At 52.0% G+C, this 20,659-nt stretch overlaps 1 protein-coding gene and 1 non-coding gene across 2 annotated transcripts; both read right to left on the bottom strand.

The window, feature by feature from the left end:
• Window positions 1–5,137: 5,137 nt before the first annotated feature.
• On the bottom strand, window positions 5,138–14,857 carry EEF2 (eukaryotic translation elongation factor 2). The gene is made up of 15 exons (XM_045863319.3): window positions 14,706–14,857; window positions 13,595–13,809; window positions 12,374–12,555; window positions 12,078–12,289; window positions 11,207–11,385; window positions 10,903–11,008; window positions 10,303–10,416; window positions 9,926–10,064; window positions 9,559–9,754; window positions 8,676–8,934; window positions 7,910–8,017; window positions 7,133–7,486; window positions 6,643–6,825; window positions 6,429–6,561; window positions 5,138–5,849 (listed from the first exon to the last, which is right to left on the bottom strand). Exons 1-15 carry the CDS (start codon window positions 14,706–14,708, stop codon window positions 5,656–5,658), a joined length of 2,577 nt encoding a protein of 858 aa, XP_045719275.1. The 5' UTR covers window positions 14,709–14,857; the 3' UTR covers window positions 5,138–5,655.
• On the bottom strand, window positions 11,457–11,521 carry LOC123835058 (small nucleolar RNA SNORD37). The gene has a single exon (XR_006788615.1). It is a non-coding gene; the product is annotated as a small nucleolar RNA SNORD37 (small nucleolar RNA).
• Window positions 14,858–20,659: the final 5,802 nt, after the last annotated feature.

Below are 20,659 nucleotides of genomic sequence, written 5' to 3'. Positions count from 1 at the left end.
GGGGCGGTCCCGCCGCCCATTGGTCTACGCGCCCGCCCCTCGGGACGCCCCGCCCCCAGCCGCCTTCCAGGCCCAGCGGGCTGGAGTCCGGTCCTCCGGATGACGCATCGCCACTGGCCGGCAGGCTCGCCTTCAGGCAGCCGATTGGCTGGAACGGGCGTCAGTCACACTTAGGAAGTCGAAAGGCCGACTTCCGGCCCCTGCGCCAGCCCGCCCGCTCTCCTCTGACCCCGGTCCTGAAGCTGAGGGGTGCGATGCCGAACTGCTGCATCCCTCCTCCTGCCTCCCTTGAGCACGGGACAAGCGCATGCGAGGCGCAGCTCCCGCATGGCCGCTCCTGGGGTGGACCCCGGGACCGCTTTAGTCCCTGAGTTGCAGTTTCCCCCTCTCTAAAATGTTACCCACGTTTCCAGATGCATAAACAAAAATGCACATGATGGGGCGCCTGGGTGGCTCAGTCGTTGAGCGTCTGCCTTGGGCTCAGGTCGTGGTCCCAGGGTCCTGGGATCGAGCCCCGCATCGGGCTCCCTGCTCCGCGGAAGCCTGCTTCTCCCTCTCCCACTCCCCCTGCTTGTGTTCCTTCTCTCACTGTTGTCTCTGTCAAATAAATAAATAAAATCTTTAAAAAAAAAAATGCACATGAGATCAGTCAGGTGTTGCCATTCATGCTTGATTTTTCTGACGTGTGTTGCCTCAAGATACACGCTAAAACAGCTTGTTAGTAGGTACCAATCAACCACCACAGGAGGTAAAACATGTTAACATTTCTCCGGTTCTGCAGATGGGGAAGCTGAGACCCAGAGAGGTTAAGTAACCCACCCGAAGTCACACAGCCGGGAAATGGCATAGCTGAGAATCATTCCCAGAAAGCCCTGAACCACTGCAGATGTCATCTGACGAAAGACCCCACGTCTTGACTTTCGCCGCCTACCCTGCCCTCATGCCATTCTCTCCTCGCTCACTCCACTCCAAGCTCATCTGACTTCCTTCTGACTTCCAACATTGCACTCCCACCCAGGGATTTGCACAAGCTGTCCCATCAGCCTGGATTCTTGCTTCAAGCACCTTCTCCCGGACCCATTGCATCAGTAATTATATCTTACATTAGATGCAATCATTACATCTTACGTTAGTATGGCACACTTGTCAGAACTAACGAACCGACAGTAATACATTCTCATAACCAAGTCCATACTTCATTCAGACTTGTTTTCCCCAACGTCCTTTCCCTGTGTCAACAATCCCCTCCAGAATCCCACATATTTAGCCCTTAGGGTCCTCTTGGTTGTTTCTCAGACTTTCCTTTTTTCCTATTTTGATGACTTTGACAGTTCCGAGGAGGACTGGTCAGGTATTTTGTAGAATGTCCCTCAATTGGATGTCTTTTTTTTTTTTTCCATAGACTGGGGTGATGGGTTTTAGGGAGGAAGACCAAATGCCCTTCTCATGACACCGTATCACAGGTCCAGACTATCGACATGACATTGCTGTTCACATTGGCCTTGGTCACCTGGTTCCATGTCAGGTTTCTCCAGAATACTTTTTTCTCTTCTCCTTTCCATACTGCATTTTTTGGAAGAAAGATGCTTGTGCGTAGCCCACACTTAGTGAGTTGGAACATCATTTTCCTTGAAAAAACAAAACAAAAACAAACCTGACAAACTATAGTAAATTAGACTTGGGTATATGGCATTTTCTCAAAAATGAACAAACCGAATCTGTCACTTCAAGGGAAACAATTGACAGGATTTGTTGCCAATGGTACATTTAAGCTTTTATTTTTTTTATAAAGATTTTTTTTTTTTAAGATTTTATTTATTTGACAGAGAGACAGAGCACAAGCAGGGGGAGCAGCAGGCGGAGAGGGAGAAGCAGGCTCCCCCGCTGAACAGAGCCTGATGCGGGGCTCAATCCCAGGACCCTGGGATCACGACCTGAGCCGAAGGCAGACGCTTAACGACTGAGCCACCCAGGCGCCCCTATGACTTTTATTTTTTATTTTTTTTTTAAGATTTTATTTATTTATCAGAGAGAGACACAGCGGGAGAGGGAGGAGCAGGCTTCCCGCTGAGCAGGGAGCCCGACGTGGGGCTCGATCCCAGGACCCTGGGATCATGACCCGAGCCGAAGGCAGAGGCTTAACAACTGAGCCATCCAGGCGCCCCAAATTTTAGCTTTTAAGCAAAAAAAAAAATATTTCAAAACTTGCTTGAGTTTCCAACACTTCCCTGATGAAACTGTTAACAAATGGGACTTTTCAATATTTTTTTAATAAGATGTGTCAACAATCTGAAAGAGCAGCAAACTTCAGGTATACCAGTATTTCCAAGGGACCAATGCATGTTACAAAAGCGTGCACGGGAAAAGGACGCCTTCAAAGTGCAAGAGGGGCCAATGGAGTTTAACAGTAATGAAAAGCTCGTTAATATGGTCTCAAATACCACACTGTTAATTATTCTTTAAGAAATTCCCACTTGTGGGACGCCTGGGTGGCTCAGTCGGTTGAGCGGCTGCCTTCGGCTCAGGTCATGATCCCAAGGTCCTGGGATCAAGTCCCACATCAGGCTCCCTGCTTGGCGGGAAGCCTGCTTCTCCCTCTCCCGCTTGCTTGTGCTCCTGCTCTCGCTATCTCTGTCTCTGTCAAATAAATAAATAAAATCTTAAAAAAAAAAAAAATTAAAAAAAAAGAAATTCCCACTTGTGTTGGGGTGCCTGGGTGGCTCAGCCTGTTAAGCGTCTGCCTTCGGCTCAGGTCATGATCCCAGGGTCCTGGGATCGAGCCCGTTGGGCTCCTGGCTCTGCAGAGAGCCTGCATATCCCTCTTTCTCTGCCTGCCACTCTGCCTATCTATACTCTCTCTGTCAAATATCTTAAAAAAAAAATTACCACTTGAGTTTTGGTGTTCCATCAAAGAACAGCCACAATCCCGAGAACAGTTCTTAAAGGGCTTCTTTTTTTCATGCACAGGAATGAAGCTGGATTCTCTCCATAGAATCCAACCAAAACCACGTTATCACCGTACATTTAACACAGCAGGTATGAGAATCCAGCTGTCCCCGAATAAGCCAGAGATTTCGGGGATTTGAAAAAAGGTAGGCTACTATTCCAATTTTTGTTTTGGAAGGTTCTTTTCTTCATAAAGATGTTAACAAACACATAATGGGTTTGTTGTATTTAAATAAAATTATATTTTTATCTCTCAATTTTAATTTCTAAACATGGTAAGTATCAGTAGATAAAACCCATTTAAACAAAAAGGGTCTTTAGGGTCCTTGATAATGATTAGAATGTACCGGTGTCCTGAGACTAAACAGGTTGTGAACGACTGGCCTAGAAAGACAAGGGTAACACAAAAAAATCAGTAAAAGGAAACACACATAAGGAGCAACATACACAGGCACATACTTGTAACATATCGATGCTTGGGATAAGCACAACAAGACATAATGAAGTCGTCAGGACAGCCCCTACCAAAGGAATCCTTTTGAATTTTACAACTGAAAATGCACACGGACATAGAGGTGCTGTGTTAGCAAGCCAAATACCTGAAGTGAGAAGAATTTAGAATTGAAAACTTAAAGCACAGTTCCATCTTACCAATTTACAGTCCCTATCTTTTGACAAAATTACTGGATATTAAAAATGCACAACTATGGGGCGCCTGGGTGGCTCAGTCGTTAAGCGTCTGCCTTTGGCTCAGGTCATGATCCCAGGTCCTGGGATCAAGCCCCCGCCATCGGGCTCCCTGCTCCGTGGGGAGCCTGCTTCTCCCTCTCCCACTCCCCCTGCTTGTGTTCCCTCTCTCACTGTGTCTCTGTCAAATAAAATCTTTAAAAAAAGCCAAAAAATTAAAAAAAATAAAAATGCACAACCAAATGCAATGTGGTATCCTCGATTGGATCCTGAAGCCGTGATAACCAAGTAAACGGTCACTTAGCATACTTTTGTAACACCTTTGCAACTTGTCTGTAAACGTATTCAAAAGTAAGTGTTTATAAAAAGTGCAAAAAGTACTTGAGTGTGGGGACGCCTGGGTGACTGTCGTTAAGCGTCCACCTTCGGCTCAGGTCATGATCCCAGGGTCCTGGGATCGAGCCCCGCATCGGGCTCCCTGCTCAGCGGGAAGTCTGCTACTCCCTCTCCCTCTGCTGCTCCCCCTGCTTGTGCCCGCTCTCTGACAAATAAAAATCTTTAAAAAAAAAAAAAGTACTTGAGCGTGGGTGTCAATGTCGGGTTCCGAAAGACCATTTTCGAACCCGAATGACCCTTTGTTGGAAGATGCTGGGGGTCGGAGACACGGGACAACTCTTAAATGGGTGGAGCTGTCCAGTGCTTTCATGACGTCCATCATCCCTGCCTGGCTTCTGCCTTCTAAATGGTAATGGGGCTCCCTAAGCCGGTGAACAACCCAAGTCCCCCCACAAATTTCCAAAACGGCATCCACCACAGTGCAGCATCACTGTTGAAGCAATGCATTCTGGTGGTGGTTTATCCAAAGAAGATGAAGAGTGACGAAGTAGAAAGACAAGGTCTGGAATTAAATGTTTATGGTTAAAATACACGCCTGGGTGGCTCAGTCGGTTAAGCGTCTGCTTTCGGCTCAGGTCATGAACCCCCTGGCCTGTGCTCTGGCAAAATCTTAAAAAACATCTCTTAGGTATGTGTGTCACTTTTAACCCCCAGCTTTAACTTTTCTGAACAACCAATCTGGTTGGCTAAGACAATTTGCCTGGCAGGTGGCTTGCTTTTGTGGTTTTCCCTGACAGTGAAGTCAGAGTTGTCCAAGCCAGCTACCGTCAACATGGCAGCCCCAGCACCATCAGACTCCAGAAGTGTAGTGAAATGCCAGGTTACAGATTAAACCCCTTGGTCGCACAGGACCCACCTCGAGCACCTCGAGCACTCAGCAGCCCCACGGGCCAGTGTGGCCACCTCTACACAGTGCAGGCGCAAGAGGCACCATCACGTGGACTAGCCCTGTGTGCCAGATGGGCCTCTGTACCTGGGCCTGACATCCGAAGATACTTCACGGTCAAGTCGAACCTTCTGCACGGCTATCACCAGCGGTGGAGATACCGGCATGCGGGAGGCCCGCTGCAGCCTGACGGGACCAAGGAAGTCACATGGACACACACGGTCACCACCATAACAAATTTATTATTCCAATGGCACTAATACAGCTGGAGGTGCTCACGGTGACACCGCACAGTTTCCTGCCTTCTAGCTTCTGTCCAAAGAGAAAGGTCTACCCGCTCGTTCCTTCCCCCTCGGGGGAAAATCCACTACGGGCCATTTACCCAAATAAACCTCTTAATGCATTATGTTTTTTTTTTTGACATCTGAGTTTCTGAAATGGAAAAAAGTGTTGAGTGTCCCATCCCGCCTCCCCCACCCCCACCGGCCAATAAGTCCCTGCTACCAGGGCATTTCTGTTGCCTCTGAAATCTTGAAATAAATATCGAAAGAAACGGCATCAAGTGTTCACGTTGAGTGATGGCACTGAGTGGGCCCCAGAACCTGTCAGGTGGAGCGTCCCCGTGGACAGTCTCGAGGTGTTATGGAGAATGCGAGGGCTTGTTGCTGTGGTTGATCGTCAGCCGGGTACAGGGGCTGTGCTGAGTCCCACCAGGGTGGTGGGCTGCAGGGGAGGGCTGCCTACAATTTGTCCAGGAAGTTGTCCAGGGCCGGGATGCCTTCCTTCAGGCCTTTGCGCTTGCGTGTTTCGGCCACCACCTGGCTGGGGCGGCTGGTGTTGTCGAAGGGATCCCCGGGCAGGATCTGCCAGTGGTCAAAAACGCACTGGGGGAAGGCCTGGCCACCAGTGTTGGACCTCAGGTCAGCAGTGAAGCCTGTGGAGAGGGACAGGGCTCACTAGCAGGCTCAGGAGACTTGGTTCCCACTACCTCCATGGCCAAGCCTCGGAGGAGGTGGGGACAACGCAGGCACACACATCACAGAACCCGGGTCAATTCAATCAGACCACATGTTAAACCTAACCCTGTACCTCACCCAAGCCTTGCTCAAAACCCACTAATTCGTAAGGGAGCCAGTGCTGGCCATTCCTGGGCCTCCCTCTGCTCACCCACAGCATGAACCTGAGCTACAGGCCAACCGCTCTGCTGGCCTTGACCTTAACATTTCACCAAGTCACACATCCAAGGGTTTTCTTCCCCTGCAAATCCACCATTTCAGGGAGCTGCGTATCGAGCAGACCCAACTCGTCCTCCATAGCCCTGCTGCTCCGCCGTCCAAATGGGCGGGGCCCAGGCCAGCACTTTGCAGATTCCATCCACAGCTCTCATCGGCCTTGCTAGAGGCAAACCCGGATGTATCCTGGACCAAGTCTGCCTGTCAGACTACTGGCTCTGCCCTGGAACCAACGGCCAGAGACAGTGGGTGTCTGAGGGATGCACCGAGCTGGAACTTACCAAAGGACTCATTCACAGGCAGGTAGGCCTTCACGACAAACATGGGGGTGCCGGCCACCTGGGACTCCTCAAACACATGACCCCGCTTCCTGTTCAGGACACCGTAGATGCCACCAACCACTTGTTCCGGACACTGTCAGGCAAGAATGGCTATTATAAGCAACTGCTGGGCAAAAGAGCAGCAGTAAGAAAGAACAGGACCGGCCCTCCCTACCTGAATCTCCACAAGGTAGATGGGCTCCATAAGCCGGGGCTGGGCGGTCAGCACACTAGCGTAGAGGCAGCGCCGGGCAGTGGGGATGATCTGGCCCCCGCCGCGGTGGATGGCGTCCGCGTGCAGGGTCACGTCGTGGACATCGAAGCGCACACCACGCATATTCTCTTCGCACAGAGCCCCCTGCAGAAGGAGCCAGAGACCACCATCAATGTCCTGCGACGACTGCAGCCCCTCCTTCCAGGACAAATCACATAGCTCTCCACCAACACCTCCTGGTCTCCACCTAGACTGACCTGCTGCGTCCCGCCCAGCGCAACCTCCCTAGGACTCCCTTCCCAGAAGGCAAGACCACAGCCCCACTGCGCCCACAGGGAACCCAGTACAAGTGACCCCAAGATCCCCCAATAGGTTGTGAGCCTCCCTGGCCTGTTTGAGAACCAACAGCCAGCTGATCCATCATCAGCTGGGCACCGAGTGGTCCCCTCACCTCTTTGGTGGCCCACTGGAAGCCAGCTACCACGCTATCCTTGATCTCATTGAGGTACTGCACACCCTTGGTGATGTCAGTGAGGACGTTGGGGCCAGTGCCGTCGGGCCCGAAGCACCAGATCTTGCGGGCCTCAGCCACATCCCACTCATACTTCTCGGCCAGATAGCGGGCCCGCTGCTTGAGCTCCTGGCGGGCGGACACCTCACCCTTGTCAATGTCCTCAGCCAAGCCGTCAGGGAAGGGCCGAGCCTTCATGTACAGCCGGTTGTGCTTGTTGGGGGACTTGGACAGGCAGAGCACATTCGACTCCTCACTGACAGTCTCACGATAGGAGACTACGGGGTCAGATTTCTGCAAGGGAAGCATGAAGGTCAGGCCAGGCAGCGACCTCCCAAGAAAACATTTACAGGGTCTTCCTGTTCAGACTCATGGGCATAGCATCATACACAGATGCAAACCCAGCTCCTTACAAGACCAGATGAAAACTAGGGCACCCAACAACCAGACCTGAGGCTAGCTATAGAAACCTAAGTGATCTATCTGCCATCTTCAGAAACTTCTGTTAACATTTCTTAGCATCCGGAAAGCAGCAGACCCTTCACGCTGCAACCTCAAAAATTTTGAACACGTATGTAAACTGTTTCCTGACAGCACATTTTATCCGTTTCCTAATAACAGACTTTATATGACAAACACATAAAAAAGAACAAAAAACCCTTGACTATGCAGTCTCTACTCAGGCCTCCAGCCATCTGAGCCTGGAGCAGGCCTCACCTTGATGGGAATGCAGGCATGGTCCTCCTCCAGGTCCTTCAGACAGATCTCCAGGTGCAGCTCACCAGCCCCTGCGATGATGTGCTCCCCGGACTCCTCAATGATGCACTGCAAGGGGCCAAGACTTAGCCCCTGGGCACTGACCCCAAGACATTCAGGAATCCCCAGAAATTCTAGGGAATGGGTGGAAAGCAGGCTCCCTCCAGTTGGAGAAGGTAGACTCCACAAAAATGGGGATTTTGGGTAACTCAGGGCTCACAATACAGTAAGTGCTCTCATGTGGTTTGTTTTTTTTTTGCGCTGGTTCTCAGCATTATTTCCCAAAACAATCTACACTAGACAGCCCATAAAAATCTAATGTTATGAAAAAGAACTGAATGATTTCGGGGCAAGAACTACCCCCTTATGGGACGCCTGGGTGGCTCAGTCTGTTAAGCATCTAACCTTCGGCTCAGATCATGATACCAGGGTCCTGGGATCGAGTCCTACATTGGGTTCCTTGCTCTGAGGAGCCTACTTCTCCCTCTCCCTCTGCTGCTCCCCCTGCTTGTGCTCTGACGAATAAAAATATTAAAAAAAAAAACAAAACAAAACCAAACCAAACTACCCCCTCGCTGCACAGCTGCTCTGCCAGGAAGAGTGTGTGCTCAGCACACACCTGACTTTCCAGTATCTGAATATCCCTAACTCTGAGAAGCCCCCCCATAGACCATAAACTAACCACACTCCTGCAGGGAGGGTTCCCTCCTGTCAGGGCACCACCCACCTGCACCATAGGGTCCGACTTGGCCAGCCGTTTCAGACCCTCCACTAGCTTGGGAAGGTCAGCCGGATTCTTGGCCTCCACAGCGACCCGGACGACAGGGCTCACGCTGAACTTCATCACCCGCATGTTGTGGGCATGCTCAAAGGTAGTGATGGTGCCAGTCTTCACCAAAAACTGGTCCACGCCCACCAGACCCACAATGTTCCCACAAGGCACATCTTCAATGGGCTCCACGTAACGGCCCATCATCAGGATTGTCCTGAGGGAGACAGAACAAGCATTAAAATACACCAAATCCCCAAATGGCCAAAAAAGGGACTCCTTCCTTCTGGAGCCTGGGGCTGTCCTGCCTGCCTGAAATGGTGGTGTGAACCCACCCCTAGAGCTTCAGTCCCTGACTTCACCTTGCAACCCAAGTTCCCATGACAAGGAGTCCCAGCTCTTGCACACCAAAGCTGAAATCTACCTGCTCATTCCCACCTCCCCTGTGGGGCTCCACACCCCACTCAGGGCTTCCTGGAGTGTCACAGGAACCTGAGGGCCCCAAGGAGCCGGGCTGTGTGTGTGGAGGGTCAGTCTTTCCCCCACCCGGAGACTACCACTACCACATGCCCTCTGAAGTCCACGCTGGCTCTCTGGGGACCTGACAGATCTACCGCTGCCAGCACCTCGAGCTTAGGGATGTGTGTGTCCAAGTCCAAACCAGGGCTCGGACCACTGCTTCCGGGCATGCTCATCCAGACAAGTCCCTCCTTCACCGTAACAGTTCCTTCACCCTCTCCGGGCCACACCATATCCTGCCACCCTCACTGTGGGGGAGAGGTGGGGAGTGGGGTGGAATACGGACCAGCCCAGCACATACCCATGAACTGCTGAGCCTTACCTCTGGATGGGTTTCAGGTACAGGTCCTCCTTCTTCCCAGGGGTGTAGTTTGGCCCCATGATCCTAACCTTCAAGCCAGTGGACACCAGCCCAGAGAACACACGACCGAAGGCGTAAAACCGACCTTTGTCGGAGGTTGGCACCATTTTGGAAATGTACATCATGAGGGGGCCTTTGGGATCACAGCTTTTAATGCCTGAAAAGAGAAAAATCCCCAAAGGGGAACATGTGATTCCCTCGCAGCTCACCCTTACAGAACCGTGACCCAGGACTTAGCAATAAGCAGCGCCTTCCAACCACTGCCACAGACCGCTCTTGAGGCAGAGCCCAGCACTCTAGAGCCAGATCATAGATGAACCTCACGTACCCATCGCTGCCTCGTCGTCCGGGGGCCCCTCATACAAGAGCTCACAGCGGTATTTCTGGGCCGTCACGGGAGAAGGCAGATGGATGGTGATCATCTGCAGCAAAGCGTCCCCGGCTGGTAGCCAGCGGCGCATCACAGCCTACGGAAGGAAACGGAAAGCTCAGGCAAGACCCATGGCCCTCAGAATCCCCTGCTCAAAATGACAGTAAGACGCACTTAGATTCTGAGCTGCTCCCCCCAGAGAGGCCAACACCACAGGTCTTCTGAACGTCCACTGGTGGATGGGGCTGTGACTGGTGAAGCTTCCGACTGAGAGCCACTGTCGCACGAGAGGGCAGGGCCGGCAAGTACCCCCAACAGGGCCCACCCACAGTCACCTTTAGAAGTGGTTTGCCTTCTTTGTCTTTGTCTTCGCTGTCCAGCTTGATATCCAGCTTTTCGATCAGCTTTGCCGTCTCCTCTTTCTTGAAATTCATGATAGCGTCAAACACCTAAGAAATTACAAAAATAGCAGTGGGTTTGGGAAGCCTGCGACTGCTTCCTCCCCAACAATCCTGAGCCATAAGCAAAGCAAGGGCAGGGCTACAAAATTCCCGTAACAGCAAGGCACGAAGGGCCTCGCCAGCCTAAGTCTTGGAAAGACAGAAGAGGTTGTTACAAGACAACAAACATGTTCTAATCCACAAACACTTAAAACTTGCTAGCAAAACCCCCACTTTTAGTCTCCTCTCCCCACCACCAAACCCCCAGCCAGAGAGGCACACTCCCCTCCACCCAGGAATCTCAGTGGATAGCTTGTCAGAGTGGAGCCCTAGGGGCTGAACCTCCACCACTCTTACCTCCCCCTCCCCCAGCACCTACCTTTCAACCCAGCTCTGCCCAACCACAGGAGATCGGTAACAGGTCCTCCGGGAGCCTCCAGGCCCAAGGACAGACAGCCCTAGGGATGCACATCCACGATGCCCTCATCAGCTCACCTTGAAAATAGGGTCCAAGATGAGCTGGCAGAACGTCCGTGGTAGCTTCTTGCCATCAGGACTGGTGGCTGACTTGCTGAATTTGCCGTTGGCTGGATCAAAGTACCTGGCAGAGAAGTATTCACCAACTCAACTACGGTAGGAGGATCAGGAGAGACCCAGATGGGCCAAGGAAACCAAGCTGGACAGAAGGAACCTACAGACGTTTGGTGGTCCCCAGCCCCGTCCCCACCACTGCCAGTTGATCCCCGTCCAGGCGCAGAAGTAGTGCGGAGAGCGCCTGCACCTCCCCTATGGTGCTCACCGGTCACCCCACAGCTTCTTCATCATGTCCTCCACTTTCTTGGCCCGCTCAGCAGGCCCCAGCTGGCCCTCGCCCTTGGCAGCAAATTTGGCCACATACATCTCTGCAAACTGCTTCAAGGTAAAGGCCCAACCGTGGAGTCCAGACCCAAAGCCGACAGTTCCAAGTACAGGGTCGATCTGCAAAAGCAAAAAAATGCTATGAGCGGAAACAGTTGCATAGAAAGCACTCAGTCCCTGAGTACTGTGGGCCTCAGACGTCAGATTTCTTCAGTAGCCATCAGGTCAAAGTGAAGAAATTTTAGTCATCATTTTTAAGGCCCAACTCTTCTCCATTCCCTCTGGCAGCAAGATACACACACACTAACCCTTAGAGCACTGTCAGCAGGCAGAACCACCCACTAGCCTGCAGCTCCCCCAAAAGTGCTAAGTGAAACCAGCTTTAAAAATAGCCCAGCTCGGGGCGCCTAGGTGGCTCAGATGATTAAGCGTCTGCCTTCGGCTCATGTAATGATCCCAGGGTCCTGGGATTGAGCCCCGCATCTGGCTCCCTGCTCCTCGGGAAGCATGCTTCTCCTTCTCCCACACCCCCTGCTTGTGTTCCCTCTCTCGCCATGCATCTGTCAAGTAAAATCTTTAATAGGTAAACATTCCCAGCAAATTCACTTTCAGAACTACCAAGAGTCTCCAAGAGACCCTAGCCTCACAATAGTCCCCAGGGCCAGCACCCTAACACCAAGGAAGGTCACAGCCCTTCCAGTATGAGCAAGAATTGAGTCTCCCCGTAGGGAGACATGGAACAAAGTACTGGGAACACAGGGGCAAATAGCAAGCTGGCCAAGACCCTCAACTTCAGCAAGCAAATGACCTACCATGATGTTGCCCATGGGTCCACTCTCGCCCTCCCCATAAGTGGAGATGATGACATTGACATTCTCCACGATGCGCTGGAAGGTCTGGTAGAGCTCCTCAGGCTCCAGCTGCAGCTCCAGCAGAGCCCGGTCCATCTTGTTCATCATCAGCACAGGCTTGATCCGCTCAGCAATGGCCTGTCGCAGCACCGTCTCTGTCTGCACGCACACACCTGGGGACAGGCGTCTCCATCAGCGGGGGCGGGGGGGAGACAGCCCCAGGACCCTAACTACACGCGCGGGTACCTACTGCTTACCAGACACACAGTCCACCACCACCAAGGCACCGTCGGTGACACGGAGGGCGGCAGTCACCTCCGAGGAGAAGTCCACGTGCCCGGGGGAATCAATGAGGTTGATTAGAAAGCCAGAGCCATCCTTGCTCTGCTTGATAAAGTTCAAGTCGTTCTCCGAGAGTTCGTAGAAGAGGGAGATGGCCCTGAGGAGATTGGAGCAAGTTGGGTGGATGGAAGCCACATCTCCACTGCCTTAGCGTAACCCCTGGAATAAACCTAGGTTCCTGCCTTTTAAACCCTCTCAGGGAGGTATTTTCTCTCCTCGCTAATTACTACTCCCTACAGACAGAATTCAGGCTTCCCACACAAAAGCCATCCCACCCAAGCAAGAAGCTTTGCCCTCACCCAGGGAGGCCCACCTCCCTAGTAGTACCAGCTGCAAAAAGCAGCTCCTCATGGGGCGCCTGGGTGGCTCAGTCGTTAAGCGTCTGCCTTCGGCTCAGGTCGTGATCCCGGGGTCCTGGGATCCAGCCCCGCATCGGGCTCCCTGCTCGGCGGGAAGCCTGCATCTCCCTCTCCCACTGCCCCTGCTTGTGTTCCCTCTCTCGCTGTGTCTCTGTCAAACAAATAAACCTCCTAAAAAGAAAAACTCCTTGGAGACCATCTGCCCAGCCCCTTCATTCTGGTTACTCCCAAGTTCAACACACCTGATTCCAAATATTGACCAGGTGACAAAATAAAACCCAAAAACCTCAGACTACCCCCAACTGAACTCTCAAAACAAACGACCAACTAAAAATAAGAGGCAGCTACGGTCACTGCTTCAGGTGCTCACTCTGTCAACACAGCCAAAAAAACTGTCACTGGGTGGGCCACATACGGGTCACGATATTCGGCAGCGTCTCGATGCCAGTGGCATTACCCCCCGACTTCTCCAAAGCGCCAAGAACACCGTGGCCCCGACACGGGGAGGCCGCTGGGTTAACCCCCTTCCTCTCCGAGGCTCCCCAGGTCCCAACACCAAGCATCACTGTGCCTCACCGGCTGGCTGCACCTTCCCCTCGTGAGACTGAACCGCATTCTCCCTCCCAGTTCAAAACCCCAGCCCCGAGGTGCTCCAATCACCTCCCCAGCAGCCCCAGGACCGTGGTACTGCCTGCGGTCTGGCTCCCCACGCATCCCAGACCTGGGTGAATTGAACACCCCCCCCCAGCTCTCCCCAGGACCCCAGCGCTGGCTCACGTTGACTTGATGGTGATGCAGCGCTCCTGCTCGTCCTTCCGGGTGTCGGTGAAGCGGGTCTCCCCAGCGCGGGCGGAGGCGATGATGCCGGCCTTGCACACCAGCGAGTCCGTCAGCGTGGACTTGCCGTGGTCCACGTGGGCGATGACGGACATGTTTCGGATGTTGGCCTTCTTGTCCATGATGGCCCGGATCTGGTCTACCGTGAAGTTCACCTGGACGGCAGGAGGCGGCGGCTCAGGGCAGCCCGGTCGGCCTTGGCACTTCGATCAAGACTGCGAAGGCCCCAGCCAGGAGCGGGCCGTCTGACCTCCACCTGGCGGCTGACACCCCCTTAAAAACGCCACTTGCCCCCTCCGGGAACCCCGCTTCTACTTGTCGCCAGACGCGGCGACCCAGATGGGGGCTGGGGACCAAGTGTCAGGGGTGACACCAGCTTTCCGAGGGCATACGCGCGTCGGAGGCCTCGGCAGCCCAGTTACGGCTGCGGGAGGGAAGGGGCTCCCCCCCCCAAACCCATCCCGCCGCTGGATCCTCCCGGGCTTCCCGCGAGCGAGGCCGTCTGCGCAATCCAAGGTCACCCCTCCACTGGGGGTCAGGCGGGGCCACCGGCGGGGGCGGGGAGCTCGCGCTGCCCCCACGGGCGCCAGCCTCCATTCGCTGGCTCCGCTGTCAGCGGTCCGCAGGCGCGACGCGCGGGGCGCAAGCCCTTCCCCGGCGAGCCCACCCCCGTCCTCCCACCCACGGCAGCCGACAGAAAACCGAGCCCAGCTCGCGCCCCGCGCGTTACATAAGGCGGCTCGGCGCGCCCCGCTCCCCACACGGCGCCCGCCCTTACAGCGTCTGCCACATCATCATAACCCCCCCGCCCCGCCTCTGCCCCAGCCCCGGCCCGGGGTCCCGCGAGGCGCCGGCGCCCCCGGAAGCGGGGCAGGGGCTCGGCGGACGGCGCGACGCGCAGACATGGCGGCGGCCGCTTCTCCCCCCCGGGCCGCCGGTGCCGCCATGTCTCCTCCAGGTCCGGGCGGCCCCAGCGCTCCAGACCCGGGAGCGCCGGTCCGGCGGGGCCCCCGCCGCCCACCCAGGCCGCCAGCCGGTCGGCGCTGCTCACCATGGTGGCGGATGGCGGTGGATTCTCCCAGACAGACCCGAGCGAGGCGAGTCGCGCCAAGGATGGCGGCGACGACGGCGGAAGAGAACGTTGACGTCAACACCCGGCCTTTTATAGGCAGAAGCCGGTTGGGCGGGTCATCTGACCGCGCTGCGGGGGCGGGGCGACAAGCAACGCCCCGCGCAGGCGCAAGGACGGGCTCCTCCGGTTAACCCTTCAGGCGACGGTGGGGCTGCGGGATTTCTCGGGGGCGGTGGTCGACCCCGAGCTGGGTGCAAGCTGCCGGAATGCAATGCTCAGGTGCCTTGGGCGAGAAGCGCCGTTTTAGCTGAGAGTATTAATCGTGGCCGCTACATCCGCTTGCACGATGACAAACACTTCTGTGAAAAGTACTTTACAGTGGGAGAAGGGTCTGCGGATTGTACCACAGCCCATTTTCTGGTTTTGCTATTATGTAAGATGAAACCGCTGGGGGAAGGTGGAGCGAGGATCCTCGAGACCTCTCTGTACTATTTTTGCAACCATCTGCCTTATAATTATTTCAAGATAAAAACCTTTTTTGAAGGCAGGTATTAATCACTCATTTATCCCAGAAAGATAGATTGGTCATCTACTGTACCAGGAATTGCCTGCTATAAGCGTAGTTGCTATAACGATAAACAAAACACCTTACTATCTCCCCCACTCTACCTGTTCTTACACTAGGTACTTAGATTCTTCTGTGCATCAGTTTCTTCACCTGTAAAATGGGGTAATCATTACTGCCTCACTGAGGGACAGTAAGATTAACTAAATACCTCCAAAGGAAAAAAAAAAAAATACATCCAAAGAGATTAGCTCTGCGCCTGACACAGCACTCAATACATGTCAGCTATTTTAATTAGCTATCACTGCTATTAATACAACATTTATTTAAGGGACATGGTTTGCCGTGTCTCAGGCACGGGGCTCAGCACTTTCCAGGTGCAATCTCATTTTCTATTTCATTTCCTCTCTAGCCGGAGGTTCACAAGTCTATTTTGCATTTGTGTCCTAATCTGACCCTAACAAACTATTGTATCTCAGATCTTTGGCTTGAGGGAACAAAATGGCATTCCATTCAGCATTTTTATTCTTTTTTTCTTTTTTTTAAAGATTTTATTTATTTATTTGAGACAGAAAGAATGAGAGACAGAGAGCATGAGAGGGAGGAGGGTCAGAGGGAGAAGCAGACTCCCTGCCGAGCAGGGAGCCCCGATGCGGGACTCGATCTCGGGACTCCAGGATCATGACCTGAGCTGAAGGCAGTCGCTTAACCAACTGAGCCACCCAGGCGCCCAGTATTTTTATTCTTTATAAAGAGCCAAGCTCGATGCTTGGTACATAGTAGGCTCTTAGGACGTCTTTCTTGTATCATCCATGAATGATATTCTTTTTTTTTTTTTTTAAAGATTTTTATTTATTTATTTGAGAGAGAGAATGAGACAGAGAGAGAGAGCATGAGAGGGGGAAGGATCACAGGGAGAAGCAGACTCCCCGCTGAGCAGGGAGCCCGATGCGGGACTCGATCCCGGGACTCCAGGATCATGACCTGAGCCGAAGGCAGTCGCTTAACTAACTGAGCCATCCAGGTGCCCCCATGAATGATATTAGCACAAAAAAAAACACCCTAAGGTAAATCTTCCCCTACACTCAGGCTGTCAAAAGGAGAGGGACTACATTGCCCTCCCTGCCCCCCCCCGCCCCCCCCCCCGCTGGGAGAAGGGGAGATACGCATCTGCCAAAAGCAATGCAAGTTGGAATCTGAACTCTAAGCCTGTGCACTCCTCATTCCCACAAATGCTTGCACATTTTGCTTTGTAAAGCACTGTCCAGCCCTGATAGCATTTACACTGAGGGTTAATTCGGGGGCTTTAAACACCTACATCTGTGTTCATGACACATTTGAGGTTAATTTTTACAAGGCAAATGTATGAGCCATTTGAAGGACATGGGTTTTTTGGTTTGTTTTTTTTAAGATTTTATTTATTTATTTGACAGAAAGAGAGAGAGGGGTGAAAGAGCACAAGCAGGGGGAGCAGCAGAAGAAGAGGGAGAAGCGGTCTCCCCACTTGCTGCAGGGCTCAATCCCAGGACCCTGAGATCATGACCTGAGCTGAAAAGGCAGACGCTTGACCAACTGAGCCACCCAGGGGCCCCTGAAGGACACATTTTCAGCAGATGGGTATCCAGTTTCCCATTCTTAATAAATTTTATTTTTTTTAAAGATTTTATTTATTTATTTGAGAGAGAGAATGAAAGAGAGAGCACGAGAGGGGGGAGGGTCAGAGGGAGAAGCAGACTCCCTGCTGAGCAGGGAGCCCGATGGGGGACTTGATCCCGGGACTCCAGGATCATGACCTGAGCTGAAGGCAGTCGCTTAACCGAGCCACCCAGGCGCCCCCATTCTTAATAAATTTTAATCTTTGGGCGCCTGGGTGGCTCAGTTGGTTAAGCGACTGCCTTCGGCTCAGGTCATGATCCTGGAGTCCTGGGATGGAGTCCCGCATCGGGCTCCCTGCTCAGCAGGGAGTCTGCTTCTCCCTCTGACCCTCCTCCTTCTCATGCTCTCTGCCTCTCATTCTCTCTCTCGCAAATAAATAAAATCTTTAAAAAAATAAAAATAAATAAAATAAATAAATTTTAATCTTTAAGTGTATTGAGCTCCCACTGTGTACTGGGCTCCATATCAGGCACTTCCCAGCACTTCCTTGCAAATTGGGGCATTTCATTGATGAAAAGCGAAGGTTTTCATCAAAAGGTGAGTCAATTTCCTCTCAAATGAATAGAATGCTTATTACGAAAATTCAATTTCGTGTAAATTGAATAAGGAGAATAGTGAGATTTAAGTCCTTCCATCCACTGTTACCCTTTATGGAGAGGTGTTCTGTCCCTCAGCTGCAGAGATGGAACCAGGTATTGACAGGGTACCTGTCCCCAGCGCTATCCCCAGACCCACGTTTAGCAGAAGCCTGTGGAAGGAGTTGGGCTTCAGCAGAGAGCGAAAGCATCCACAGCGGGTTCAGGGTCTGCAATAATAAATACAGGCCGGGGTAAAGGGTGGGGAAGAACCATGAGAAAAAAAGTCACCTCTGCAGGGAGGCTGAGCTGCGCATGCGCCAGCCCAGAGGCTGGGATGTCCAGGAGGCGACGGCAGCGGCCCCTGCTGACCAGCAGCCGCCATTGCATGCCCCTCGGATCTGCCTTTTGATGCTCGTTGAGCGCTTATAGGATGTCGGCCACCACCCTTTCAATCAATTAATTCACTTAATCCTCTTCACACCTTGGGCTTTGGCTAAGCTCCTTTGTGTGGGAGAAAACGGAGGCTCAGAGAAGTTAAGTGATTTGATCAAAGTCTCACAGCTGATTCAGAACCAAGGGACTCAGAAAGGCATGGTTTAATAGTGCATACACATAATGGAAGGTTCTTCAGCCTTAGGAAGGACGAACAGTCCTGCACCTGCCACGAGGTGAAGGGACTCTGAGGACACCGTGCTCAGTGAGAGGAGCCAGACACAGAGGGACACATCCTGCAGGACCCCACTCCCAGAAGGTCCCCAGAGGGAATCCCGTCCACAAAGACAGAGAAGAGAGGGTGGGAGCTGGGGCTGGGGCAGGGGGTGGGGAGTCCGTGCTTCATGGGGACAGAGTCTCCGTGTGGGGAGATGGAAAGTTCTGGAGACGGAGGGTGGGGGTGGTTGCACAAGAGTGTGAATACCTGGGGCGCCTGGGTGGCTCAGTCGGTTAAGTGTCTGACTCTTGATTTCGGCTCAGGTCATGAGCTCAGGGTTGTGAGATCGAGCCCGGCGCCTGGCTCCAAGCTCAGTACAGAGTCTGCTTGAGATTCTCTCTCTCCCTCTGCCCTTCCCCCTGCTTGTGCTCGCGCTCTCTTCCTCAAATAAATAAATACAATATTTAAAAAAAAAAAAAAGAGGGGCGCCTGGGTGGCTCAGTCGTTGGGCGTCTGCCTTCCGCTAAGGTCATGATCCCAGGGTCCTGGGATCGAGCCCCACGTCGGGCTCCCTGCTCTGCGGGAAGCCTGCTTCTCCCTCTTCCACTCCCCCTGCTTGTGTTCCCTCTCTCGCTGTGTCTCACTCTGTCAAATAAATAAACAAAAAATATTTTTAAAAAAATTGTGAATACTTAGTGAACCAAACTGTATACTTAAAAATGGTTAAAATTATAAATGTTAAAAAAAAAATTATAAATGTTATGGGGTGCCTGGGTGGCTCAGTCGTTGAGTGTCTGCCTTGGGCTCAGGTCGTGATCCCAGAGTCCTGGGATCAAGCCCCGCATTGGGCTCCCTGCTCTGCGGGAAGTCTGCTTCTCCCTCTTCCACTCCCCCTGTTTGTGTTCCCTCTCTCACTGTGTCTCTCTCTGCCAAATAAGTAAATAAAATCTTTAAAAAAAATTATAAATGTTATGTATATTTTACCACAATAAAAAAAAGACAACATGGGGCGCCTGGGTGGCTCAGTTGGTTAAGCGACTGCCTTCGGCTCAGGTCATGATCCTGGAGTCCCGGGATTGAGTCCCACATCGGGCTCCCTGCTCGGCAGGGAGTCTGCTTCTCCCTCTGACCCTCCCCCCTCTCATGCTCTCTCTCATTCTCGCTCTCAAATAAATAAATAAATAAATCTTTAAAAAAAAAAAAAAGATAAAGCTGGTGTCAGCCTTTAAAAAAAAAAAAAAAAAAGACAACATGGTTTAATCGGGGAGCAAATCTGCCCCATGGCTATTACCTGGACATGTTTCAGATCTGGTTAACTGAAGCTAGACATGGTGAGTTTAAATTCTGGTTCTGGGGGCGCCTGGGTGGCTCAGTCGGTTAAGTGTCTGCCTTAGACTCAGGTCATGATCCCAGGGTCCTGGGATCCAGTCCTGCATCGGGCTCCTTGCTTGCCAGTTTGCTTCTCCCTCTGCCTGCCGCTCCCCCTGCTTGTGCTCTCTCTCTGACAAATAAATAAATAAAATCTTTTGAAAAAAATAAATAAATTCTGGTCCTGCCCTCCCTGACTGTGTGACCTTGGGCATGTTACTTAACCTCTCTGAGCTCCAGATTTTGCATGTAAAATATTAAATAATTACAGAACCTATTTGATTATGGGGCTGGCTCTTGTGAGGCTTGAAGAAAATAATACCTAGTACACAGTATTCCCTTCTTAAGAGTTTACTCCTGTTTAAAAAAAAAAAGGATTTACTCCTGTTATGAGCTGAATTATGTCCCCCCCCAAAATAATATACTGAGGTCCTAACCCCCGGTACCTCAGAATTTGAGTGTATTTGGAGATAAGGTTTTTAGGGGGTAATGTTGTAATGAGGTCACTACAGCAGGCCCTCATCCGATGTGACAGCAGTCCTATTGGTTGGATTAGGACGCAGAGTGAAGACCATGTTGAGGACACAGCAAGAAGATGGCCATTTGAAAGCCAACAAGAGAGGCCTCAGGAGAACCAGCCCTGCCGATACCTCGACCTCAGGACTTTCGGCCTCCAGAACTGGAAGACAAATATTAAGCCCCCACTGTGTAGTGTTTTGTTATTAAGCCACAGTAAACCATCTTAAAAAAAAAAAAAAGCAAACCTCAATCACCGGGTTAATGTTTTAACACTACTTTTTTTTAACACCACTTTTAAAAAATCCAAGTGAATGCAAAAACGTCCATGATAAACAAGACATCAAATTTTTATTTTTAAAATTTTTTGAAGATTTTATTTATTTATTTGAGAGAGAGAGTGAGTGCAAGAAAGCATGAGCAGGGGGGAGGGTCAGAGGGAGAGGGAGAAGCAGAGTCCCCACCGAGCAGGGACTCCAAGGGCAGGGCTGGATTCACGACCTGAGCCAAAGACGGGATGCTTAACCGACTGAGACATCCAGGAGCCCCAAGACATCAAATTTTTTTTTTTTAAGATTTTATTTATTTATTCATGAGAGAC

This window comes from Mirounga angustirostris, unplaced genomic scaffold, assembly GCF_029215605.1.
Source record: "Mirounga angustirostris isolate CCGP_5_RB_7025 unplaced genomic scaffold, mMirAng1.0.hap1 SCAF_1, whole genome shotgun sequence".
Taxonomy (NCBI): Eukaryota; Metazoa; Chordata; class Mammalia; order Carnivora; family Phocidae; genus Mirounga; species Mirounga angustirostris.
This window is presented reverse-complemented; position numbering and strand designations above follow the sequence as displayed.

What these genes read in the sequence shown, in the direction of transcription:
- EEF2 (XM_045863319.3), bottom strand. An exon ending in AGTCGGACCCTATGGTGCAG is followed by an intron (nt 8,018 to 8,675) that starts GTGGGTGGTGCC and finishes GGCCCCTTGCAG; the next exon opens with TGCATCATTGAGGAGTCCGG. An exon ending in GCCTGTGAATGAGTCCTTTG is followed by an intron (nt 5,850 to 6,428) that starts GTAAGTTCCAGC and finishes CCCTCTCCACAG; the next exon opens with GCTTCACTGCTGACCTGAGG.